This window comes from Phyllostomus hastatus, unplaced genomic scaffold (assembly GCF_019186645.2).
Source record: "Phyllostomus hastatus isolate PE091 unplaced genomic scaffold, TTU_PhHast_1.1 phas_contig_29, whole genome shotgun sequence".
In the NCBI taxonomy this organism is placed as follows: Eukaryota; Metazoa; Chordata; class Mammalia; order Chiroptera; family Phyllostomidae; genus Phyllostomus; species Phyllostomus hastatus.
In genome coordinates this window covers 43714224-43740267 of record NW_025333835.1, presented here as the reverse complement: position 1 = coordinate 43740267, position 26044 = coordinate 43714224, and the positions used below count along the sequence as shown (strand labels likewise).

Genomic DNA, 26044 nt, shown 5'->3' with positions numbered 1-26044 from the left:
AGCTAAAGCTGCACCTCTGCCCTGGAAGTGCAGGCCGCTCATGGTGTGAAAGACTTTTGTGGGGTGCTTCTAGGTCATGGGGGCTCACACCCAACTCAGTCGCCCACCCCGCTTAAACAGGTTGCATCTCTGCAGCCGGCCCCGCGGCGGCCCTGGCGGTGGAGTCGCTCTCGTCGGCACCCAGCACCACCCCCTGGTGGGCGAGGGCCCATCTGCAATGGTTTGTCGGGGGAGTTCTGGGCTCTCTCTCTCTCTGTCTCCAGGGCCTTCGCTGCTGCCTGTGCTTACCCTCCATAGGAAAATCTCGGTAGGAATGATGGTAAGCTTTGCAACTCGATTGCTCGACCTTGAAAATGTTTTTGGAAACGGACTTTATCTTTGTACCTAACCGTCTCTCATGCAAGGGACCCCACGTCTGTCTGCCAGTGGGAAACCCTGAGTAGGCTTCTGCCATTTTATAAAAAACAGAGTCATGCTTTCCTTTTGCAACAATAACACCAAACATGACTGGAGCGGGAAGGTTGTGCGGCGGAGAGAAATGGGCATGCGCGGGGAGATGTGCAGTCGGGAGGAGGAGGAGGACTGAGCCCTTGGGGCAGCAAGTGCCGCCGGTTCCCGCTGCATTCTGGGATGCTCTGTGCATGAGGGGTCGGAGTCCGTGCCGTGGTTTCGGGGGGGCAGGTACACACGTGTGCGTCTCTCCAAAAGAAACGACCTCGACACGAACGCCCCCAATCAACAACACCCAAGGATTTCTCATAGAATGTTCACACATGCTTTTTGGGGGGGTCTATCTGTGAGTGTTCGGTGGGGAAAGTTGCATATCTTTAGCAAACACGGATTTACCTCCATCCCTGTGTGAGTCACTCTGCCGCAGTGATAAAGCAGCTGTGCCCATCACAGAAGTGATTTCTCCAGCCCGTGACTTGACTTCCCCTTTGTTGGATTTGACCCTTTAGTCCATAACCTCGACTGAGCCCCCGTGGGCAACCCCGGGACCTGGCCGAGGACAGATAAGGCCGCTGCGGCCTCGGTTTAGAGCCTGGGGGGTGGAGGGGGAGCGACGGTGGGAGCTAAACAAGCATCAGGAAGTGAGAACTCCCATGATGGCAATTAAGCAAGGTGCTGTGGCAGGGCGGAGCGGGGGAACTGCTCGAAGACAGGCAGTGAGGAAAGACTTCCTGAGGAAGTAATTCATCAGCCGAGGCACATAACAAGACAGAAAGGAGCCAGACGTGGGATCGTTTGCAGGAGAAGCATCCCAGGCAGAGGGGTGGGTGGGAACGGCTCCCACAGCGTGGGCCAGAGCTCGCTGCGTGGGGGGAGCGAAGATAAAAGACAGACGTCTGCGGGTCAGGGACATGGCATGCAGTGAGGACAAGGTAAGACTTTGAGATTTTGTTCCAGATTTGATGGGCAGCTTTTGAAGTTTACAAAAATTCTCCCCAGATACCTTTTGACGATAAATAGACAAGAGTAGAAGCAGGGGGACCCCCCAGGGAAATAGCCAGAGGCCGAGGCGGGAGAAGGCGGTGACTTAGAGCAGGGTGGCATCACTATAGAAATGAACTTGCTAGGAGGTTAAAGATAAGGACCTAGAGGATCGGAGGTGCCTGTGAGGTTTGGTAACATCAGCTGTTGGAAAGTGTGTTTTCTGAGATGAGGCGGACTGGGGAGGAACAGGTTTGGGGAAATCAGTGTCCGGTTTGGACGTATCACGATGTGATGCCCACTGGACATGTGTCGAATAGGCAGTGAGATATGCGAGCCCAGAGTTCAAGGGCAGGTCAGAAACAGATCTCCGTGGCAGCCTTCAACCTACCCATGCACCCGCCCTTTATTTAGGCTGAAGTCTCCTGAGCTCGCTGCTTCTGTCTCTAGGCGTTCCCCTTTCTGACCTTGCTGTTGATGCTTGCTTGGAGCTTTCCAATGTCAAGGACAGCAGGAGAACAGTAGCAAGACACTGTGTGGGTCTGTAATTACAGAGAGCTTCCCATTTGTGTAGCTCCTGACATTTACTAAAGGTAAAAGCTGAGCTTAAAGTTTGCGGGCTGTTGTTTTAGATTCTAGGTTTAGATTCTAGATTTACAGTGCTCTTTCGATATTATGGTCTAATTGTAATATTGCCATGGTGATATAAATAAGTACTATATAAGCTGATGTAAGTTACCTGAAACAAAGTTTTTACTGCAGCTGATTGTCCTTAGTCTCCCGTGATATTGTCTATTCTGTTGAAATATAAACACAAACTAAACAAAAATAAGAAACTGGGAAAACGTTGTCTTAACTTTTAGATAATACTCCCATTTTGGGTTGGACATTTAACTTTGTTGGATTAACACGCAGATGTTTTGCATTTTTATCTGTTTTAGCAATAGTATCCTTATACGACTTCATCCTTTCCACAAAAGCAATCTCCTATGATTTTTGTGCTTTGAAAACCCTTTCTTACCCTCTATGTTTGCTGCTAGTTTATGACTGATTTTTTTTTTTACTTATAAATCCAAATGGATTTACTGTGTTGCTTAGGGCAAAGTACACACTTTTAATTTAATTTTATTTTTTATCCTCCAAGGAGTTTGAAGTTAAAAATGTGACGGAGCCCTTATTTATCTTGACCGGTTCTTGCTCACTGCAGATAATCTCCGCAGCCCTCCTGCTGGCCACGTGGTGCGGTCCAGGCCCTGATCTGCTCGGACAACGAGACTCTCATCTGCCCTGAGCCCGGGAAGATGGTGTCAGAGTCTTCGGGCCAGCAAGATTCTCCTGTGGACCCCTTGGAAGGGGTCAGCAGTGACTCTGGTGACACTGATGGGTCACCCGGCCTCCTGGACACCAGCCACCTGCCTGGCCAATCAGACATCAAGTTCGCAAGGCACACAGCTGCCTGGATTAACCCCCAGGGTACGCAGGGGCAGGATTTGCCCCTCCAGGTGCCCACGGTGGGGAATGGCGGCGGCCTCGTTGTGTGGGATGCCACCGCTCTCTTGGGCACCTCCCCTGGTTCTCTTGAGAGCTCCGCGGTGGAGACATCTCTGCGGAAGGACACCGTGGGCTCCGCGGGCAGCTTGGGCAAGCAGAGCAGGGACTCTGCCTTCACCTCAACGCGAGAGCCGGTCGTGCTCCCAGGACGCCGTCCTCGGATGTCTCTGCCCCCAAGCTACATGGTGTCGGCCGCTGCCCCGAGTCCCAAGGCTGGCGGCCCGTGTCCCGAGCCTCCCTACGTGACAGCTCCCGCCGGTGCAGGTAAGCCGGTCAGGGGCTGCCCTCATGCCTGTGCGTTCCCACACTTGCCTCGCCGTGGTCTAAAGGTCGGAAGCCTGTTTCCCTGTCTCCCTCAGGAGACAAACAGGCCGTGGGTGTCCCTTTGACCGGGAGCCTGTCCATCAGCCCATCCAACACTGTCTTTGGCTGCCACCTGGGCCGCCGCAGCCCCTGGCGTCCAGCATTTCCTTTCTCCTTCGATTGCAGGGAAATGCCACCTTTGCTCAACTTAGTTGATAACCAGTGCCGCCTGCCACCTTTGAGCAGGTGTGTGCCTGCAGGGACTTCCCGCTTTTTAAACTGCCTGCCAGGGAGGGCACTGGAAGCACACTCAATCCACCGCGCTGGCGGCAGGTGCTCGCGGAGAGTGGGTTCCGCCCCACGCCAGCGCTTACTGGGAGCCAGGCTCCCCTCACCTGTTACGTTGACCTGGCCAGAGCATGAGTAGGAAAGAGTAAGATGTAGCCCTGGCTGGTGTAGCTCAGTGGATTGAGCGCGGGCTGTGAACCAAAGTGTCGCGAGTTCGATTCCCAGTCAGGGCACATGCTTGGGTTGCAGGCCACGGCCCCCAGCAACCACACATTGATGTTTTTCTCTCTCTCTCTTTCTCCCTCCCTTCCCTCTCTAAAATAAATAAATAAATAATAATTTAAAAAGAGTAAGATGTAAAAACAGTAACCGCAATTCCCCAGAGGCTCTCCAAAACCTTTCTCAAATTTATTTTTATTAAATCAAGGGCTGCCGTTGCTATGAGGTCATAATGCACGAATTTCTGAAATACTGACATTCCTAACAGGAGATCATCCATGCAAATGCCAGTCAAGAGTCCACAGACTAGCTGTTGTTCTTGTGATCATTTGCAGCATGCTTATTTTTAAATCTTTGCTGGGCTGTATGCACACTTTGCATTAATTTATATTTCTATTAGAACACTAGTTGAAATAGTCAATAGCATTTGAAAAGCTGCCTGCCTTCCTATGTGCATGTATGTGTGTGTGTGTATGTGTCAGAATAGTTGTTTCTCAATGGCAGAAACCAGTTTCCCCCTTTCCTAAAGTCTGGGGTTTATCTGTTCTACTGGAAACTTCGAAAAGTCAGCGATTGATGATAGTCTTTTATTATTCATCGCTTGAGAACAGGAGATTTCCGTGGGCTAACTTTGAGATGAGATCCACGTTGGAGCAAAATGAAACACTCTTGAGTATAGGCCTGTTTTCTATGTTTTTGCTCGTCTGCTGGGAAGGTTCTCGGGAAAAGAGTGATTCGCAAATGTAGTGGTTGCTGAGCAAAAGACTAGTCTCCTCCTAGCGGTGGTCTCCCAGGGGAGAAGGAGGAGAACATGGAGAAAAGGGACAGCACCCCTCGTCCCCCGTGAAGAGTGACGGTGACAGAAGACATCCTCAGGCGCGGGACACCCCCGCCCCAAACCCTCCGTGGTCTCACTGCACAGGAAGTGGGTCTGTATGTAGCATTGGCTCTACAGGAAACAGGCACCCCAGCCCCTTCCGTCCAAAGCCAGCGACCCCAGCAACCTTGCAAAGTTCCTTTAAAAAGCCACTCCATCTTTTGGGAGTGCCTCTTCAACTCAGTGAGGGGGTTCATTCCATGGGATTAAAAAAAAACCAAACTGCTGAGCCATCTGGTTCTTTCCCTCTTTGGTGCGGGGCCGCAGTGGGGAAAGCAGGCTTTCGCCACCAGGACTCGGGACTTCCCTGCGCCCGTTGTGTCTCCAGGGGCAACGTGGGGTTTCCTCTCCCGGATTAGCGCAGGGAAAGACCACGTGAGCTAGTGCGTGTTGACCGAGGCGGTCAGAACGCGTCCCCAGTTCCTGTGTCTGCATCACGTCTATGCACTGACAAAGCACTTTCACATCCTTTGCCTCCTTTAATCTAACAGAGAGTCCCCCCCAACCCCCCACCCCCATAAGGGATGAGGGGGCTGAAATGCAGACGCACAGCTGGGGCGTGGGGCCTGCTGGGACGGGAACCCACACCGTCTGATCCGACTCTGTGCTCTTCTCTGCGTGTTCGGGGTCCAGAAATTATGCCCAGGGCAAACCCAGCCAGCCTCCTGACTTTGCAAATGAAGCTTTGTCCGTCTGGCCCGCCCCTGCCCTCTCCCTGCGGTGGCAGAACCCAGCAGGGGGAGGAGGTGCCGTAGGGATCTCAGGTCCCACGCGATGCACTACGTCCCACGCGATGCACTACGTAGTCATCCTTTTCCAGAGAAGCGTGCCCACCCCCGATGGCTTCCAAAGCCAAGAGCTCCAAAGTTCTCCGTGGAGCAGCTGCGTTCTGGAGAGGAGGCTAGGGATTGGGGGGACCCCCTGGCCTCTCCGTTTGTCACCCCGAGTGCTGTGCAGTCCTCAGGATGTGGGCAGAATTTTGTTCCCGTTTAGCGATTGGGGCGGCCCAGCCCTTGGCTCTCCCAGAGATGTTCTGCCTTACATGCCGCCGCCGCAAGGAGTCACGTGAGAGAAATCGCTGGTGTTTTGCTGGTGCTCCCTGCCAGTAATGGAGTGGCTCAAGGGAGGAAGAACATTTCAGAGAAGCGATGCTGGCATGTGTCAGCATGGCATTTGTTTGTGCCAACAGGAAGTCTTGGGTCAGTGGCAGCGAGGTGGAGAAGTGATTCCATAATCCTCATGGCTCTGTTTCTAGACTGTTCCTCCATCTCCCTTGGGTAGTTTCCCTCGTCTCTCTCTGCCCTCCTCGCCTCATGGGTCTCCTCCATTGCAGGGGCTCTTCCGTGTCTTCCCCGTCGTTCCAAGGGCCTCTCGTAGAAAGGGTGGACATTAAGGCCATATCTGCCGGCCCGACACTGGGAGGGCCATTCTCCTTCCGTCACCCTTTGCATCCTAGAATCCTGCTTTAAAAAAAAAAAAAAGGCAGCATTGAAAAACCATTCCCTAGAACTGTTTTGTTTTCTTAGATAAACTTTGGACCTCTCATTCTCCATTTTTTTAAGATTTTATTTATTTTTATTTTTTAGAGAGGGAAGGGAGGGAGAAAGAGAGAGAGAGAGAAACATCAATGTGCAGTTGCTGGGGGTCATGGCCCGCAACCCAGGCATGTGCCCTGACTGGGAATCGAACCTGCGACACTTTGGTTCGCAGCCCGCGCTCAATCCACTGAGCTGTGCCAGCCAGGGCTTCATTCCCCATTTTTAATAACTCACTGTGTTGGCAGGCGCTGTTCCAGTTGGTAGGAGAAGCATTTCCTTCAATGCCCTCTCCCCAGAAGCATTCATGTTCCCTGTGGATGTAGAAAAGGTGAGTATATATTCTTCTTCTTCTTTCTTCTTCTTCTTTTTTTTTTTTTTTTTGTACCACAGCAAGTGTTAATCCTTTAGACAATGCTGTCATGGTTTAAATTAGGCAATATCACTTGACGAGGCGCGGCCAGTAGGTTTTGCCCAGCATGTGATGCGTGCAGAGGTGGGGGCTGCTGCCGGCACCCCCAAACTGAGAAGGCTCGGAGGCAGAGCCCGCGCTCTGCTGGAAGGGCTGCCACGGTGGAGGCGTGAGGTCAGCCTTCGGCCGCCTGCAGCCTAGGGTCTCATCCCACGAGGGATTCAAAGCGGGTTGCCTGTCGATCGGATCGAAGTGGGCTAACCCTTATGTCTCCGGAGGAAGTGGGTTAGACTCCATTCAGCGACCAATGATAATTCAGTTAAAGGAACATTTCCATCCCTGCGCCTTAACTCCCCTTAAACGCAGCTTCTTGAGCTCTGAATCTAGGACCCCCCGATGGGGAGAAGCTGATCGGGCGGGTGTTTTAGCTGACGCTCGCTGTCCCGCAGGAAAACGCGCACTTCCAGGCGGCCGACGTGATTATCTCCGCCATGGAGACGATGAAGTGGGACCTCCTGAGCGGACAGCCCGAGGAGAACTGCGGCCCAGACGGAGCCGGCGGGTTGCCGGGGGATGACCGCCGTGGCTCCGAAGCGGCCTTCCACACCCACGGACCGCAGGAGGCCGGGTGGTCCGCTTCCTCGGACAGCGGCTCTGAAGGCAAGTGGGCAGGTCGGGGACTGGGGCACACTGTGCTCTGCATGCCCACCCACCTCCTCTGTCGAATCTGGAGGTGCGTCTTTAAATCCTCCGTCCAAAGTGTCTTCTCGAACCACCTCTTCCCCCCTCACCAGTTCTGCCGCTGGACTGGGGACCCACTAGCCTGCTCCACTCAGCAGTTCGATGGGTGTGTTTGTCATGGTTTGTCTTCCCCCTTGGACTTCCTCCTGCGTTTCCTTCTGGCAGGGGCTGACCTCCCCCCTCCCTTTGTTGTCCCTCACGTGCATGCTCCTAGCTCCTCCTTCTCTTCCAAGTCGTCCTCTTTCCTCCGTCCCCCAGACAGGGAGCCCGTGGGGTGCTGGGCATCAGCGGGCGACAGGATGGGCTCACCCCCCGCAGGGGCACAGGCAGAGGGGGGCCGGGGGGCTGTGGGGACCCTGGGGGGCAGGCAGGGCTGGCACGGTGCTGGGGCGCAGAGCAGAAGAGGCTCCGGGTATCTGTCCTGCAGGGGACAGGGGTCCCTCAGCTGAGAACTGCAGATAGGGCTGGTCATTGTCCTGCTGCTGGGCTCTGTCCTCTCCTGTCAGCCCCAGAACCTCCTCCTCTCCCTGTATTCACCTTCTGGAGACTCCCTGCCCCCCCGCCCCGCCCACTCCTGCGGCATCTCCCCGCCGTTCCCTGTCTGCTGGCCTCTCCAAGGTGTGTTTTCAGTCCTGCACCTCCCTTATCAAGCGTGCTCCTTGGGACCGGGCCCCGGGGACCACCACGGCCACCTGGACAGCCCCCCAGGGCCTCTAACTTAACGCGTCTGAACTAGTCATGTCTGTCACTCCCGAGCAGCCCCTTTCTGCAAAAACAAAACAAAACAAAACAAACCCCAGAGCCAACCTTTTCAGGAGGGAGGAACTCAAGTCCCGGTGGTACATGTGTAGCAGACGCCGGGCGTGAAACAGGTGTACAGTAAAGTGCCGTGGGACGCACTACCGGCTCAGGTGAAAAGGAGACCTTTTAGACGGCGAGCAGAGCGTCCTCCTGGGACCCCAGCAGTGGGGAGCACGAAGCTGACCGGGGTGGGGGCAGCTCCGGCCTCCGTCCGCTCTGGGGCTCTGTGGCCTCCCACCGTCAGCTGCTGCTCTGCATGCAGTTGCTTCTGTCCCCCCCGTCTCCGTCTCCTCAGCCTGACGGGTTCCATGCCCCCCCCCACACACACACGCGAGCCCCGGCGTCACCCAGCATCTCCCGGCCCGCTCTGCCGGGGCCTCGCAGCTCAGCCTCGGCCCGCAGGGCCCCGGGGCCAGGCCACCGGGAAGAACACCGAGGGGGGTGCGCTTCGGCCGGGCGTCCGCAGCCAGTCAGCTGGCTGTGTGGCCGGCGAGGTGTGCCCACGGGGGCAGGGAACGCACTCTGCTCCATCCCTCCCTCGGAGGCCCCCCGGGGGGAGAAGAGGCTGCCGGGTCACGACGTTCCAGCGCGCCGCCGCGCCCGACCTCTGACTCCTCCCGCTCCCCGGCGCCCCTGTGTGCAGTGCACACACGAGTCCGCCCCCCACTTCTCAGGAACGGTGCCCCCCACCTCGTGCGTTCCCCGCACCTGCCTTCTACCTGGACCGCGCAGCAGCCTTCGGGTCCTTACCTGGATCGAACCCGCAGCCTTGGCGAGTCGGGCCGAGGCTCTAACCAACCGAGCTACCCAGCCGGGACGAACGCCTGTGTCCTTGTCTATGCGTATTCCGTGGGTGCAGTTTTATAGTGACGATGCACTCATCCTAACGTAGGAACAGCAGAACGTAGCTCCTTGCGTTTTTAAAACGTTCTTGCAGCAGCACTTTAAAATTATTTTTAAAGGAACCTCCCAGCCCCCTTTGTTCCTAGTTCCTGCGCGGTTGGGTGAGGCAGGCCGCGCCCCTGTTTTCCTGCCGGTGAAACCCCCTCCCCCTCTCCCTCTAGGCTGTGCCGTGTTGCAGGTCAGCCCGGTGGCTGCGACGCCGGCCGACGGTGACGAGGTGAAGGAGGGCTGCGCACGTGACTTTGAAGATTTTGTTATTGTCGGTAAGACGCGGGGACCCCTCCGAGGGGATCGGATACTGCCCTCCTGCCCCCTCCCCCCACCGTCGATGGGCCTCACGAGCAACACCACGGGGCGGAGCCATTCCGAGAAGGGCCTCCCCAAATGAGAGCGTGTCCCCGACGTGAAAAAACGAAGAAAAGGCTCTTGTGTTTCAAATGTCCTGGCGGGGAGCCTCCCGTCTCACGTGCAGGACGGGGTGCAGGAGCAGAGGCTCCTGGTGGGCTGACGACTGTGTGACGTCCCAGCTCCTTTGGTGGAGTTTCAGAGCAGTGTGTCCCGGCAGCCCGTGCTGGGTTCCGAGCTGGAGTCTCCGGGTAGACCCCCGGAGAGCCCCGAGCGTGGCGGTGCTGCAGCATCCGTCCTATCCGAAATGCAGGGAGCTGCCTGCGCCTTCCTCTTAGAACCCCGACTGTGGTTGCGTGAAGCAGACTGAGCGACCTGGCCGCCCTTTCTCTGATTTCTCCCCCCCACAGAGCTTGCCGCGTTCAGAGATCCCGCGGAAACCTGCCAGCGTTCCCGCCGCCCCTCGAAGAGGTACCGTGTCTCCCTGGCGCGTCCACCCGCACGCAGACCCCTGGGCCGGCCCCTCTGGGGCGCTCTGCGCGCTGGGCCTCCCGGAACCTCCAGGGCCAAGTTCAGCCACTTCCCATGACAGGGGGTTACCACGTAGAAATGACACCAACACCACTCCAGTTTCTGCAGTGTGTTTATAGTGTTTGAAAGCCTTCGCCAGGATACGTTCTTATTTCATCCTCAGGGATAGGCTGCCAGGGGGGGTTTTAAAGCCCCATTTCACAGGTGGAGAAGCTGAGGTTTGGACAGGGTGAGCCTCAGGGCCCGGTGCTGTGAAATAAGAGCGGTGGGGTCAGAACTCGGGTCTCCTCCCTCTAAACCCAGCGCGTTTTCACCATTCCTCGCAGTCTCGGTGCCCCCCCCCCCAATAAATAAAGCTGCCCTGTGGAGCAAGGCAGGACCGTGGAGAGGGAGAAAGACCCCTTTTGGTGCCGCGGTTGGTGCTGGTCTCTCACGACACCTCCTCTGTGTCTTCGGAGAGGGAAGGAGAGTCAAAACCTGAGGAAGACGCTTCTCCTCCTCGTGCAGATAGGCCTTAATTTTTTTTTTTTTTGCATCGCTTACATTTCAGTGTAATTTATGAGCCAGACTTCAATTCTGCGGAGCTCATAGCCCGAGAACTGTACCAGGTGTTCCGGAGGTGCTGGGTGCTGTCGGACGCTCACCATCAGCTGGCCGTGTCACTGAAGGCGGGGGGCTCGGTAGTAAGTACCGGGGTACACCGGCTTTGAGTGGAGAGCTCCCAAATTCGCGTTTCACCTGCTGCTCGCTTCAGACGCGGAGGTGTTTCCTTTAGAGTCACTGGGCGCCGCGGGAGGGCTCCAAAGGCAGGGTGAGGGTGAATCTCAATCCCACCGAGCACTTGTCATGCGCCAGGGACTGTGCGCTGCAATTCCCGTGTCAGTCCTCAGATGTGTCCTGTGCGGCAGAGGCTCTCGTCGTGTTTATTTTAAGGTGTTAGTTCCAGACCCAGCAGGGCTGGTGGTCAGTGTGGAGCAGGAGTCATGTCCCAGGCTGCCTAACTTCTTTTCTGTCCTTATCTGAGGAGATGTGTACTGATTTGAGAGAGAGAAAGAGAGAAACATCAATGTGAGAGAGAAACATGGATCGGGTTGCCTCCTGTATGCACCCCAACTAGGGAGGCTGAATGTGCAACCCCAGCATGTGCCCTGGTGGGGAATCAAACCCCGTGACCTTTTTTTGGTGCACCGGATGGTGCTCCGACCAACCGAGCCACCCGGCCAGGGCCAGGTGGCCTCATTCGAAAGTCCGGTTCCCTGTCGAACTCTGCCCTTGGACTGCGTGCCGCTCGTTGGGGATGGAGAGCTCAGTGCAAAGGCTAAAACAGAAATAGGCCCCCTTAACCCAGTAAATTCAATATGAATGAATGAATGAATGAATGAATGAATGAAATAGAGGTAGTCAAAAAGCACTCTGGAGATGCAAAGGAGGCAAAGGCCAGCCGGAGCAAGTGCCATGCAGGTGTGAGGTGCTTCCTGAGCAGAGTGATTTGCTGTGGTTGGACAGCGTGTGTGTGTGTGCGTGTGTGTGTGTGCGTGTGTGTGTGTGTGTGTGTGTGTGTGTGAGAGAGAGAGTCAGTGGGGGTGGGAGGGGGAAGACAGTGTTGATCTTCCTGGGAAACGAGGGTGGAATGCTCGTGGCCCAGTTACAGAGCACACGGAATGCCCGTCGCAGGAGCGTGGACGGTGGATGACAACAGGACCGTCTCCTGGCTCAGAGGGGAGCCCAGCAGGGGAGTGCTCCTAAACGAGCTGTGTCTGGGCGAGTCTGCCGGCCCCCAGGGTTTGGACGGGCAGCATCTGGTGGATTTAAAGGGGCCCGGCTCCTGCCACCCATAACGGCTTCCTAGGTCCCAGTGCCTGCAGTCACCCGAGGTCTGGAAACAAATGAAATGACGAACAGAACTCAGAAAGGAGGAGAAGCGACCTCAGCTGGACGGGGTGTTAAGCAGTTGTTCTGCAGACGGCTCTGGCTGCGTGCAGGGCTTTCGCCCCGTCCTTTCGTTCAGCTGAAGGCAGTTTCAGTTTCTCGTGGTACATTGTAACGGGCCCGTTCGAGTTGTTTCTAAACCCCCTTCTGTGTCCTGCAGGTTGTGAACGAAGAGCGTGCCCAGAAAGACTTGGAGTCCAGCGAGGAGTTCGGAGAGGAAATTCAGTTTAAGTCCAGGATCAGAGGGACGGAGGACTGGGCGCCCCCTCGATTTCAAGTCATATTTAATGTTCACCCGCCGCCCAAGTGAGTCGGGTCGCCGTGTGCGCTGCCGACAATGCAGTTACACAGGCTGTGGTGGTTCTGTTACCCACACTGGGGCTCCTGGGGTCCCCGAGACAGAGATGGAGAGGAACCCCAGGGAAATTTCAGACAGATTTTATTGAGCTTATGCCCCAACACAAGGGAGGCAGCACAGAGGACAGGAAGGTCCTGTGAATGGGGTCGGGGGGCTGGCTCTGCTCGGCCCCTCGTAGAAGCTGGGCACAAAGCAGGCTTGGGGGAAAAGGCAGGTTTTGGGGAGTGACTCCATTTTGCAGTTGAGTTGCCTGGTAACTGTGTGCCCGCCTGTGCTGAGCCAGGGCAAATGGGAGACTCCATCCTAGGGCGGCCGTAGAGAGGTCAAACCTTGGTCCCCTGTGAATGTGGGTCGGTGGTTCTAACACCTGTGAGAGAGCAGGTGATTAGAAGGGAGATAACACCAGCTACCTCTGTGTTTTTTGAGTAGGGAGTGGAGGGGTGGTGACATTCCTGGGGTCAGCTCATTCGGCATTCCTTCCGGACACCTGGTCTTGGCTCCTTAGCCACCCGGTATTGTTTTTCTTCCCTGGGCCCAAGTGCCTAAACTGCCTCAGTTCCCACCCGGCTCTGTGGAAGTCGGTGAAAGAACAAAACAATACACTGAAGGACAAAAAACTCTTGTTTTAGGAAAAGCTAAATTGGGCATATTTTTCTCTCAGCTTCCTTTGGCACCTGTTTCTCATGGGCTTTGGGGGGACTCTGTGAGTTTTGGTAAATGGGGAACTTAACTACAAGACCTCAGTTGTGAGCATGGCCTCGCAACTGCAATAGGCGTGAAGGGGGTTTTTAAACGGGTGAATGTTGAACCTGAAAAATCATACACCATAATGTTAAAAGGCTAGTCCTCCCTATTTTTCCATGCATTGGAAAATAAAAATCAATGAGTAATTTTTTTTTTTAAGAAAACTCAGTCTCAGGGAGCGCTCCCGTCGTTGAGAAAAGGCTGACGGGTAGGGTTCTGCATGTTTTCACCATGGCCATTTTTGATGACACTGAACTATAGTAAAATTTCATAACTAATCGCATGTCTCCAAATCACGGGTGAAGCATGGCACCAAAGTTCAATAGAAAAAAACACTTCATGAGATGGTCTCTCACCGGAAATGTTGTATAGTTTTGTCTTCCATGGTCTCTCATTTATCTAAATTTCTTCGGACCACCCGTGAACTTCCCAAGTACACCCCCTCCCGGTGCCTGTGCCCTGCACCTGCTCTGCACTGCCTGCTGCCAGCTCCCTCTGGAGGGGGAGTCCTGCGCCCACACAGTGGGGAGCCCCCAGCCCCCTGGTGGACGTGTTCTGTGTGGTGCTGACTTCCACCTTAGTGGTAGCTGGGGCTTTTAACAGACCCAGAAAACGTGACTGAATGATTCTATTTCTTTTTTTTTTAAGATTTTATTTATTTATTTTTAGAGAGGGAAGGGAGAGAGAGAGAAACATCAATGTGCGGTTGCTGGGGGTCATGGCCTGCAACCCAGGCATGTGCCCTGACTGGGAATCGAACCTGCGACACTTTGATTCGTAGCCCGCACTCAATCCACTGAGCTACGCCAGCCAGGGCGATTCTATTTCTTTCACAAGTGAAAAACAACAAAATTAAGGGCCCAAGCCGAGAAAAGTACCTGGATGTCAGTGTATTGTTCCAAGCAGTAAAACCCGCTCCCTTGGTCTTCTCTGAGACACCCCTGTCATTGTCTTCTGTCCTCAGGAGGGAGCTCGTGGTCGCAGCCCAGAATTTCTCGTGTGCAGGCTGCGGAACTGCAGTAGAACCCAGTAAGTGTGGGAATGACCGCCGGCTTACTCTACGGCGACAGGGCGGAGCCTGGCCGAGGCGGGCCGGGCGCTGATGGTGCGAGAGAGGCCTTTTGGTGGCGAGCCAGTCTGACAGCTTCAGACTGTGGCCCTCTGGTTCCTGAAGGGGCCACTGGGACCTCCGGAGGGATGGGACTGGCCTCTCAGACTCACCTGCTAGCTCCCTGCCCACCTGGCGCTCGGCTGCAGCCCCGTGGCCTCCCTGCCGGTCCTCGGTCCTCGGAGGCGGCAGGCTCACTCCCGACTTGGAATGCCAGCCACCCCCAAGGCAGCTTGCCTTCCTTTCTTCCTTCCTCCCTCCCTCCCTCCCTCTCTCCCTCCCTCCCTTCCTTCCTTCCTTCCTTCCATCTTCGCTCAGGAGCCCTGGCGTGTCCCCGGCTGGCCCCCCGCAGACATGTGCACGCTGTACGACCCTCCCTGCTTCTGTTTCACCCCAGCACCACTCGTCCTCCTGAACGGCCCTCCCAGACGTTAGCGGGGTTTGTCACTGTCGTCCTTCTCCCTCGTGGGCTCTCAGTTCCACCAGGACAGGAGAGTTGTCTGTGTCACTCGTGGCTTTCACCCCGGCTCCTAACAAGGGTGTCTGGCACACAGTCGGTCCCCAAAAGATAAATTTGTTGAAGGATGGAACAGCTCACCAAGGAGCTAGCCAAAACTCCTTCGAGGAAGGGGGGTTGCAAAGGGGCCTGAGGGGATCATTCCTGGGCCGGCGGAGGCCTGGAAACTCAGGCTTCCCCGAGTCAGAAATGCAGGTGGCCCACTCGAGACCGGGAGTCACGCGGCCCACGGGTCTGGCCCGAGGAAGACGGGGAAGAGGGGCTCCGCAGAGGAGGGCCCCCTGGACCGTTGAGAAGCAGTCTTGGAGGAAAGCGACTTTGAGGGAGTCCACCCTGAGAACTAAAGATCTCTCCGGGCTTCGTTCCACCATGGTGACGGATGATGCCCCCCAAACCTCACTGCTGTGACTAGTTTTACTGAAACACCTCACCTTCCCGGTCTGGCAGGGACCCTCTCTCTCTGGTCCCCTGCATGCGGGTGCCTCCCTAACACTGAGTCGGAAACGAGGAACAGAGGACTCTGGTTCCCCCGACTCATCATGTACTTCCCCAAATCCACTCAAACTCGGACACGTGTGCCTGCACTGTGCACACAGTAGCCGTGGTCCCTCCCTCGGGGAACCTGCCCACAGGAAGGCACAGTCATCAGCCGAGTAAATATCAGGAAGGACTCACACGATGAAAGAGAAAGTCGAGAGTGCCCGGCCGGGATTTGTAGCGAGGGAAATTGATGGGGGGGGGGGCGGGGGGAGTGAGAAGTTCTGGAAGGAAGTGATTATTCCCAGAACAGGGGGGTGGGGGGTGGGGGGGTAGGGAGTGGAGGAGGAGCCACCACGCACAAAGCCCACTGCAAAGCAAACCTGAGCCACGGAGGATGCGAATGAGAGAAGCCAGGTAGCCGGCAGCCCACAGACTCAAGGGGCATTGTCCACAGGGCAAACAATTCTGGACTTTTCATTCATGTGAAGTCCCCATAGTTCTTGGGATCATTTTTAAAAACTTTTCATTTTGAGATGATTTCAGGCTCACAGAAGAGTTGTAAAAACAGCACAGACATCCCGTACACCCTTCCTGCAGCTTCCCTATGTTAACGTAATAATCACAGTGTCGTTCTTAAATCTGAGAAACACGCATCGTTGCCCTCCTGTGAAGCTACTACAGGCTGGATCCGGATGTCGTGAATGACCTTTACCTGCTCTAGGGTCCCGTCCAGAACGCCACCTTTGAACTTAGTTGACGCATCTCCAATCTCTCTCTCACACACACACAGACGTTTGACAAGAGAGCAGCAGACAACTGTTGTAATACCTCATACTGAAACGCGCTCTAACAGTAGGATCGTGAGCAGTTACCACGCCAGAGGAAATAACGCTTCTCTAACATGGTCCAATACTAGTCCTTATTCACTGCTGTCCTGCAGATGTCATTCACAGCTCCTCATGTTTTCTTCCCCGGTCTCCACCAAGTCTCGCCCATCGCATTCAGCTAGCATTTCTCTTCCGTCGGCTTTATTCTCATACTGCACTGTCCAGTACGGCCGCCACCAGCCCCCTGTGGCTGCTTAACGTCAAATTAAAAAGAATGTGAATTAAAAATCCCGTTCTTCAGCGACCCTAGCTACTTTTCAAGTGCTGAATAGCTTCACGTGGCTGGTAGCTACTGCATCAGACGGCACAGGTGGAGAATATTTCCATCCTCACCGAGTCCTGCTGGACAGCAATGGCCTAGAATTTTTGCCCCCTATTTTTTCCTGGGATGTTGCCTTTTCCCAAGATGACAACCACCGTGGTTGACAGCCGGGTTTCTTAGCCTTAGCGCTGTTGTTTTGTGGAGGCTGCCCTCTGGCGCACGGGAGGATGTGTAGCAGCTTTTCCAGAGGCCACTAGCAGCTTTTCAACCCAAAATGTCTTGAGACGTGACAATCCCGCTGTAGTTTGGGAGGGTTTTGCTTTCCCCGTGTCTGTGCCCCCAGAGCAAAGCTCGTGCATGGCGGGGATTTGGGGCCTGCAGCCGCTGCTCAGCTCTCCCAGCTGCCTTGGGGGGCAGGACGGCTACCACAGCACCCTGAGCCTGGCCCTTGGGTGGAAACAGCAGCAGGGACGAAGGTGGGTTTTCGGTGCCCCCCACAACGGATCCGTGCTCACCTCCGCAGAGTTCGTGAAGCGGCTGCGGTACTGCGAATACCTGGGCAAGTACTTCTGCGACTGCTGCCACTCCTACGCCGAGTCCTGCATCCCCGCGCGCATCCTCGCCAGCTGGGACTTCAGGAAGTACCACGTCAGCGACTTCTCCAAGCAGCTGCTGGACAGCATTTGGCACCAGCCCCTTTTCAACGTGCTGAACGTCAGCCGCAGCCCGTGCGCGAAGGCCAGGAAGCTGGACGCCGTCGCGGTGAGCAGCTGGTTTTTTGGGCGGATGAGAGGGGATCGGTCCAGACAGACCCTCGGAGGGACGGGCTTACCGCGCCTGTCCAGGGGGTGGAGCTGACGCCTCGGGCCCTGGCTGCGCTGGCTGGTGCAAAGGCGCGTGCCAGGTTTTATACTTATGGACAGTTATGCATGTACACAGCGCTTTTTCATTTATTATTTTATACAAATAAAAGTGGGGTGTGTCTGAGTGCACAGCACGACTTGAAGCACATCGTGAAATGATTGTTGGCCAGTTCCCATATCCACACAGTGACCGAGCGTGGCGAGAGCGCCCGAAGTCTCCTCTGCTAGGAAATTTCCAGTGTTCCATGCGGTGGTGTTAACTAGCGTCCCCACGCTGTGCATCAGATCTCCAGACTTACTCATTCTACAGAACTGCGACTGTGTGCCCTAGGACCCCGGTCTCCCCACTCCCTGCACCTACCCCCCCCACCCCCGGCCTTGCCTCTGGCAACTGGCGTTTAAGTCTCTGCTTCTCTGAGGTTAACATCTTTAAATTCCACACACCAGCGAGACCAGGCAGTTTTTCTTCTCTCTCTGTCTGGCTTATTCCACTTTGGGATCCTCTGCCTTGTTGGAAATCACAAGGCCCCCTTCTTTTATACAGAATTATGTATATTTCTTAGAGGCCTCAAGGAGGTATGAACTTCAGGGTCCACAACAGCTGGGTCCATCCTGGCCCATCCGTGAATCTTGACTCAGCCACGCATCCCTGCTGCGTAGACTGGGTTTCAAAGGCTTGGGTTCCAGAGTTGCGGCGTTTCAAGGTTAGAAGTAACACCTCAGTGTGACGTAGAACTGTGTCCAGTGTCTCTGGTCATGTTGTGAGGACCCCGTTCCGTGTCTTCCCTTAGGAAATCCAGGAGCAGCTGTTTCATGTCAAGAAGCTACTGAAGACCTGCCGATTTGCTGAAAGGTACCACTGTGGGCTGGGCCGGTCTGGGCTTGTGAGGTGGGAGGACCCGTACCCTGCACACTGGCTGATGTTCTGTGTGCCTCCTGGTCCGGCCCCTCCAATACACAGAGCCTCTCAGCACAGCGCAGTTGTCCCTTGGTGTCTGTGGGGGACTGGTTCCAGGCACCCTCCCTGCCCCCTGCACTACCAAAATGCTCAAATCTCTTCTGTATTTGCATATAACCTGCATTTGTATATAGGCTATAGCTGGGTATGCCTACAGATAAATCACTTCATTCACTGGAATTCAGCATAGTGCTTGGCACACGGCAAATTCAAGTCTTGCTTTTTGGAACTTTCTGTGGTTTTTTCCCTGAATATTTTTAATCTTGGCTTGGTGGAATTTCCTTGGATGCTAAACCCAACCTGCGGATACAGAGGGCTGACTCTCTCCTTGGGCACCCAAACCCTCTCTTTAAAGTTATTAAACCCTCTGACTCACTAAGAGTCCATCTACTCTGTTAAGACGAGCGAGTCAGTGCAAGGACAAAGAGACCGTAGCCAGTGGCCTTTGTATTATTTTTAAATTGTCGTAAAATAGACATAACATAGAATTTTCCATCTTAGCCATGTTTAAGTATACAGTCAGTGGGGTTAAGTACACTCACATTGCTGTACAGCTGTCACCCCCATCCATGCCCAGAAATCTTTTCGCCTCTAGAAACTGAAGCTCTGTGGTCTTGAACACTCACCCGCCAGCCCTTCCTCCCCGCAGCCCGTGACAATAACCGATCTGCTTTATGTATCCACAAATGTGACGGCTCCTTATTTCACTCAGCATAATGTCCTCGAGCTTTGTCCAAGTTGTCCCCGTGTCAGAATGCCCTTCCTTTTTAAGGTGGATTGTATGTATGATACACACCACCTTTTGTTCATTCGTCCATCTGGGGCTGCTTTCCCTTTTCGGCAATTGTGACTAGTGTTTCTGTGAGCATGGGGCTTCCGATGGCTCTTTCAAAGCCCCGGAGAGAGCAGCATGTCAAACTTTTATTGGCCACATAGTATTCTAGACGGTGATGTGGTGATCATTTAGCTATTGTCCAATTAGGACAGATAGGTTTTAAATCTCTTAATATTAAAATAGATTTTAATATTTTTATATTAGACCTAATAGGGTTTTAATATTTAATAGATACTTAAATATATTTCTAATCTTTTGTTATTTAAAAAACTAGTTACCTAGAATAATACCCCTAAGTCCATCCATGTTTTTGCAATGGTGAGATTTCATTCTTTTTCATGGCCGAGTAGTGTTTCATTGACTATATGTACCTCAGCTTCTTTGTCCAGTTGTCTGTGGATGGGCTCTTGGGTTGCTGCCATAGCTTGGCTGTTGTAACTAGTACTGCAGTGAATGCAGGGGTGCACACCTCTTTTTGAATTGGTGGTTTGGGTTTCTTCAGATAAATACCCAGAAGTGGGATGGCTGGGTCATACAGAAAGTCTGTGTTTAACTTTTTGAGGAACCTCCATCCTGTGAAATGAGTCAGTCAGCAGTAGACAAAGACCATACGATTGCACTTACGTGTGGAGTCTAAAAATAAACAAACTAGACGTGTCAGGGAGATGAGCCACTATGCGGGACACCTGAAATTCATACAATACTGAATGTCAAGTGGCACTGAAAATTTTTAAAAAAATAAAAAACCTAGGTTGTAGCTGAATCTCTGCCCGCACCCACAGGAATGTCCTTAGGGTAAACTTCTGGGGGTGGGCTTTCAGGAGGTGATGCCCATAAAGGCATAGGTGTGAGTTTTTTATAGAGACAGATTTTTCAGTGGAGACAGAGTAGGTCACTCAAGGAGTTAAGACTCTTTGTTGTAATAGGAGCACAGGTTTGAAGTCCTTTTGTTGTGTTTCAAGGCTTCTTTCCATTTCTGATCTTTTACGTCATGACGATGTATTACTTTGGAGTGAAATTTCTTGGGGAGGAGCGTGTCTCCTGTTGTCACTTGGCCTTGAGGTCTACCTCGTGGCACCGGGTGACAGGTTAATCATTCCTCAGATGCTTCGTTTTCTTGTCTGTAACATGCACCAATGCCCACAGTCCTACCATCCACAGCAGCTTCTTGAACATCCATCCTGCACTTCACACTAAAACATCAGTGGGACTCATGTGACATTCAGAAAGAAAATCAGCACGACAGCTCCTGGCTGGGTGCGAGTCCGACAACGGTGTACTGAGCCCTGAGGGTGCAGAAGGGCATTTAGTTCATGAGGGAGGGGGCGGGGAGCGGGCAGCCAAGGCTTCCGGAGACAAAGCTGAGCTGGAAGAGGAAGCAGTGTGAGCAGGCGCCCCGAGCTGGACGGAGCATTAAATGTGGTTCGTTCTGGCTAGAAGGGCAGTCCGGTGTAGGCAGTGGCTGGCTTGGGAATGCAGTGTGTGGTGGTGCTGCTCCCCGATTTAGAGAATTCGGGAGGGGTTCAGCAGGGTCTAGGGAATGTTACACTCGGTTTCAAAAGCCCGTGGGACAGCCAAGTGCCTATGACAAGCCCGCAGTTGAATGCCCACGTCTTAAGCCCATCCTGAGCTTGAGGATTTGGAAGTTGCGTGCCGGCGCGTGAGCAGTCATTTCTGCACCAGCTGGGGCACCCGTCAGTGGCAGACTGCAAGTGGAGCTAGGATCAGTAAGGCAGTGAGTTGTTCATCCCAGGACGCGTTTCTAAGACTTGAAACAACATCCAGTTTTCTCTTGCTCGGTGCGTGCATGGGCAGGCTGCAAGGGGCACGCTTCTCTCCCGGCTTCGTTGCCTAAAGTCAGTGTTTGTGGCATTTTAACTGCTTGGCCTGCAAAAGCAAATTTGCCAGATGTCAAGGGATGGGTGAGGTGCACTCATTCTTGGGGCTGTTTTTAAACAGTCTGAGCTAAAGACTCAAGTGTGAGGGCCGCTCAGCTCCCCCGCCGCCACCCCAGCCCCTGTGGGGTGTGTCCCTGAGTCCTCCGTGTTTCCTCCCTGGCAGGGCATTAAAAGCGTTTGAGCAGGTGCCCAGACACCTGACGGAGGAGCTCCATCTGTTCTCCCTGGAAGACCTGGTCAAGGTCAAGAAAGGGCTGCTGGCCCCCTCGCTCAAGGATGTTTTGAAAGCTGCCCTTGCCCATGTGGAGGACTGTGAGGTGAGGTTCCTGGGGGGGGGGGGTGCGGGGGTCCCTGAGCTGCCTTTCATGTGTTCAAGGCCTGCACTGAACATTGTTTAACCCTTATGAACCCTGATGGAAGTGCTGGCAGTGCTACTTCCAGACGGGAGACACAAGGTTCATGGCTGTTAGGTCACAGGCCAAGGTCACCCTGCTGGTAAGTAGCAGGGCTGGGATGCACACCTGGGCCCAGCCCTGCTTGGGGCAGACTCCCATCTGCCCTGGTAGGCCAAACACAGCGGCGTTGACTGAGCATCCAATGGTGCAGGAGCTCAGGTTGACTCAGAATCCGTGTTTAAAATCACGCTCTTGGGCTTCCGGCCGAGATGGAGGCGTAGGTGGACACGCACTGTGCCTCCTCGCACAACCAAAAGAAGGACAACAACAAATTTAAAAACAAAAGACAACCAGAACTGCCAGAAAATCAAACTGTATGGAAGTCTGACAACCAAGGAGTTAAAGAAGAAACATTCATCCAGACCGGCAGGAGGGGCGGAGCCGGGCAGCTGGGTGGAGGGGTCCTGGCGAGGCAGCGGCTGGAGGACTGGGGGTCCCACATCCGTGTGCGGATAAACTGGGAGGAACAACTGGGGAGGGAGACAGGCCTGCAACCCAAGGTCCCAACAGGGAAATAAAGCCTCAAACCTCTGAGTGAAAACACCTGTGGGGGTTGAAGCGGCAGCAGCGGGAGAAACTCCCAGCCTCACAGGAGAGTCTGTGGGAGAGACCCATGGGGTCCTAGAACGTGCACAGACCCACTCCCCACTAAGGTCAAGTTACAGGAATTCATCCTCACCAAGCCCTTATTATAAGAAATGTTAAAGGGACTCATCTAAGAAAAAGAAGATAAAAATATGGGCATTAAAATGACAACAAACTCACAGTTATTAACAGCCAAACCAAAACAAAACCAAAAACGAAGTAAGCAAACAACTAGAACAGGAACAGAATCACAGAAATGGAGGTCACATGGAGGGTTATCAGCGGGGAAGTGAGAGAGGGGGAAAAGGTACAGAGAATAAGTAGCATAAATGGTAGGTAGAAAATAGACAGGGGGAGGTTAAGAATAGTGCAGGAAATGCAGAAGCTAAAGAACTTACATGTATGACCCACGGACGTGAACTAAAGGGGGGGAGTGTGGGTGGGAGGGGGTGTGCAGGGCAGAGGGGAATAAAGATGGGGAAGTGGTACAACTGAAATAGCATGACCAACAAAATACACTTAAAAAAAATCATGGTCTTGCTCTGGTGCCTTCGTTAACTCGACGTGAAACTTCTCCATGCCGAAGCACACTGGTGCTTCTGATCCATCCACTGTGGAACATAACGTCCTGTTCCTCCCGGATGCTGGAAGTGTAGACACTTAAAAATCGATGCCTTTAGAGTTCTGTAAAAGCGGTGACTCCGATTCTCCATCCAGAGAAGCATTACCAATGACGATCTGAACTGTCGCCCCCTCACAGCTGTGTCAAGGAAAGGGCTTCATCTGCGAATTCTGCCGGAGTACAGCCGTCATCTTCCCGTTTCAGACCGCAACGTGCAGGTGTTCAGGTATCGTAATAAATTAGTAACATAAGCTTTGGAGCTTGCTTAATAGTGAGGTGCACAGTTAACAAAAGTGTATTAACAAGCACAGAATTAACTTAAGCTTCAAGATAGCCAGGTAACACTAATGTCAATGATAATGATGCTGGTGTGTGCTTACAGGCTGAATTGGAGCTGATCGAGTTTAGGGGGCACAGGGAGGAGAAGTATTTGGTTGGGACAGGGGTCAAGTGCAATGTCTCTTGGGGCAGGGTTTGTAGAGAGGTGGACCCTGTTTTGCCTGAGCCTTGTTTCTTCGACATCAGGATGAGCTACAGCATCCCATTTCGTGACTGCACCCTGATCACGCCCAGCCCTGAAGGGCTATCTCTGGCTCCTCTTGCCTTACGATGGCGGGGCCCAGTAGTTGTCATGGAGACCATAAGGTCCGCAGAGCCTAAAAAACGTTTGCTGTCTGGCTGCTTCCAGGAGAGGCTGGCAGAGCCGCTCCTGCTGCCTGTGCACCCCAGGACACCCCGTGGTCTCCAACCTGCCTCCTGGCAGAGGTCTGGCCCGGAAACCTGCTTCCGTCCGTGATGTGGGCGGGCCCTCCTCTCAGGCCGCCCAGGTGGCGTCTCCCCTGGCTCTTGAGGCAGGGTTACAGTGGGGGCTCCTCGGCGGGGACACTTGGAGGCAGGGCTTTGCATGCAGAGGGCCCCCTGGGGCGTGTGCTTGGGCTCTGCACCCATACACCATGGTGAGAGGGCAGTGGGGCCAGGCGGCAGGGGAGGCTGACCCGGCTGTGGTTGAGTGAAGGCCCAGCCGGTATCATGGGGAGCTCTGAAGCCACATCGTCTCAGGCTGAAGACAAGGGGCCAGCGAGTCTTTAAACCCCACGTTGACCAGCCCGTCATCCCTCACACAGACTGGCGCTACCAAGGGGACATGACCTTGAGCATGGCAGTGCCCTCCCATTAGGGCCATTCCCAGAGAAGGGGCTCCACCTGCTGAGCAGCCGGCGGGGGGGGGGGGTGGAGGCGGAGGGGGCGGGGGGATGCCCCTTGGGCAGAGCTGCAGCGTCCCCTCCTCTCGTGACCTGTCCGAGACCTTCCAGGCCCCTGCCCACCTGCCTGGTTTCTTTCCGCAAGAGTCCGGTCTCTGGACTCGGACCCCTCCTGTCCCCTTGGCTGACGGCCGTCCTCTGTGCTTGCAGAGTGCAGGGCCTGCTTCCACAAGGACTGTTTCCAGGCCTCCCGGTGCCCCCGCTGCGTGCGGATCGCAGCCAGGAGACGGCTTTCGGAAAGCCTGCCCTCGGCGGCGGCGGCGGCGACGTGACGCCCAGAGCCCTGTGACAGCGGGCCGCGACACGCCCTCTCGCACACCGGCGTGCGTCCCCTGCGGACGCCAGGACCGTTTCAGATGCTGAGGATTGCATATTGAGAAGAAAGACGGCCAATTTTCTCTTCCTTGTGTCTTTAATATGTTCAAAGAATGCAGACTCTTAGTCAAGACGGAAGGGTTGTGACTGGCGGCTTTGTTTACAAATGTTCAGTGTTTTCGCTGCTACTGTTTTTTCTAAGACGTTTTGTAAAAAAATATTTATATTGTATTTGAATGGTTGTATTTAACGCATGTGGGAGCTTATTTTTTTTTATGAATTGTAACTGACAAGGCGAATTACTCAGTTCCTCTTCCTGTAAAGCTTGTTTGTGAGCTGGGTTGGAACTTCCACTGAACTGAAACACAACCCGAATCAAATCCCCTTGCTCAGGCTGGATTTTCGGCCTCGGTGCCTTTTTGTATTGTGTCGGCCCTCTGGTCTTTATTACCCCAGGGTTTGCTTAGAGAGGCCCCGTTTTTATTATCCCCGGGTTTGTGTAGAGATGTCCCATGTTTATTACCCCAGGGTTTGTGTAGAGAGATCCCGTTTTTATTACCCCAGGGTTTGTGCAGAGAGGTCCCGTTTTTATTGCCCCAGGATTTGTGCAGAGATGTCCCATGTTTATTACCCCAGGGTTTGTGTAGAGATGTCCCGTTTTTTATTGCCCCAGGGTTTGTGCAGAGAAGTCCCATTTCCTCTGTAGCTCCTCTGTTTCAAGATGAGTCCGAGTTGCTTAACCACCTGGCAGGCACCCTTTGAGGAAATGACCCCCAAGGGCGCCCCAGCCCCCAGCTCCAATCAAAGCTGTTTCTGTCACCTGCATCCAACACACTAAGCCAAGGGGACGCCTGGGTGAGCAGAACGCATCCCTGCCCTTTGGGAGGTCGTCTCGTAGATGCAAAATTGAATGTGAGATATTCGAAGACTTATATAAGATGTGGGAAACTATCGTCAATAGCCATGTGATAAAGGTCGCCCCCACCCCCATCCGGTCCTGGGTGTGTGTTTCGTTCCGTTGGAGGCCGCTGAGCACTTGAAAGACGTGAGTGTCCCCTATCGTCCCAGTATCTTCTCGCCCTGCCCCTTGTTTTCCCCTCCCGCCGCCTCTGCCAGCTCTGTGCCCCCGTTGGTGATGTAAGCCGTGTCTCTTTCAAATGGAAATATTGTCACAGGGGATACGTTGAAAAGGATCAAAATTAAAACAATGTTTTATTCTTGCCTGTACCTTCTATGCCATGTTAGGAATCAAGGGGCAGGGTGTACCTCGATATTCCTTCTAATAGCTTGATGAAGTTCACGTCCGTATCCCCATTCTACAGGTAAGGAAACCGAGGCTTCAGAACCAGCCACAACGCACCCAGGTGCCCCCGAGGGGTGCATGGCAGAGCTGGGCTCGGCCCTGGACTCGGCCTGCCCCCAAAGCCCGTGCTCCTACGCCCCACCTCTTCTGCATTCCCCCTCTGAAATAATACGAGCCGAAGCAACTTGAACTTGTCAGTGCTGCTCCAACCTTAGTCAGCATTGGGTTGAGTGCTCACTCCCCTCGCCGGGTGTTGATGTGTCTGTGGGATCCGCATCACTGGAAGGTGTCTGTGCTTGTAAGGTGCTGAGGGTGTTGGGTCTCGGGGGCACATCTCTGATGTGAGGAGGGATGCACAGCAGCTCCCAGGAAGCGATGCTCTTGACTTTTAATCTGGAGCACAAGCAAAGCAATGGAAACAGCCACTCCTCGGATCTGGCTGAGAGGCAGCTACTCCCCCCGCCCCCTGGGGGCAGCAGAGACTCCCTCCCGCTTCGAGCATGCGTGCTAGAACAGAGAAGTGGCTGCAGCCCACAGGCAGCGCCCTGCGGGGAAGTGATCATCGTGGCCCATATTGCTCTTTAATGGGATTCGCTCCTTATGTGGTTTTTGCCTGCGACGCTTCGGCTGCCCCAACGAGGAGGAAGACTTGCACTTTCTCGTCACACCGTCACCCACCAGGAGGCGTGGAGTTGCCGTGCTGTGACCCCAGTGATTCGTTTCCTG

General features: G+C 54.2%; 1 protein-coding gene across 4 annotated transcripts in view; it reads left to right on the top strand.

The window, feature by feature from the left end:
* Positions 1-25286, top strand: part of RUBCNL (rubicon like autophagy enhancer) — a 35500-nt gene extending 10214 nt beyond the window's left edge. For 3 of the 4 annotated variants that reach the window (XM_045839269.1, XM_045839271.1, XM_045839270.1), the window contains exons 2-14: positions 2639-3246; positions 6453-6535; positions 7066-7276; positions 9223-9324; positions 9817-9877; positions 10488-10620; positions 12027-12172; positions 13933-13997; positions 16746-16984; positions 17877-17938; positions 20940-21093; positions 22577-22664; positions 23851-25286. In XM_045839269.1, coding sequence (XP_045695225.1) covers positions 2733-3246; positions 6453-6535; positions 7066-7276; positions 9223-9324; positions 9817-9877; positions 10488-10620; positions 12027-12172; positions 13933-13997; positions 16746-16984; positions 17877-17938; positions 20940-21093; positions 22577-22664; positions 23851-23972 — 1980 coding nt within the window. In that variant the 5' untranslated portion in view covers positions 2639-2732 and the 3' untranslated portion in view covers positions 23973-25286. Of the gene's footprint in view, positions 1-1230; positions 1383-2638; positions 3247-6452; positions 6536-7065; positions 7277-9222; positions 9325-9816; positions 9878-10487; positions 10621-12026; positions 12173-13932; positions 13998-16745; positions 16985-17876; positions 17939-20939; positions 21094-22576; positions 22665-23850 lie in introns of those variants that run through there. The other variant, XM_045839268.1, reaches the window with a different exon arrangement.
* The last annotated feature ends 758 nt before the right edge of the window (positions 25287-26044 follow it).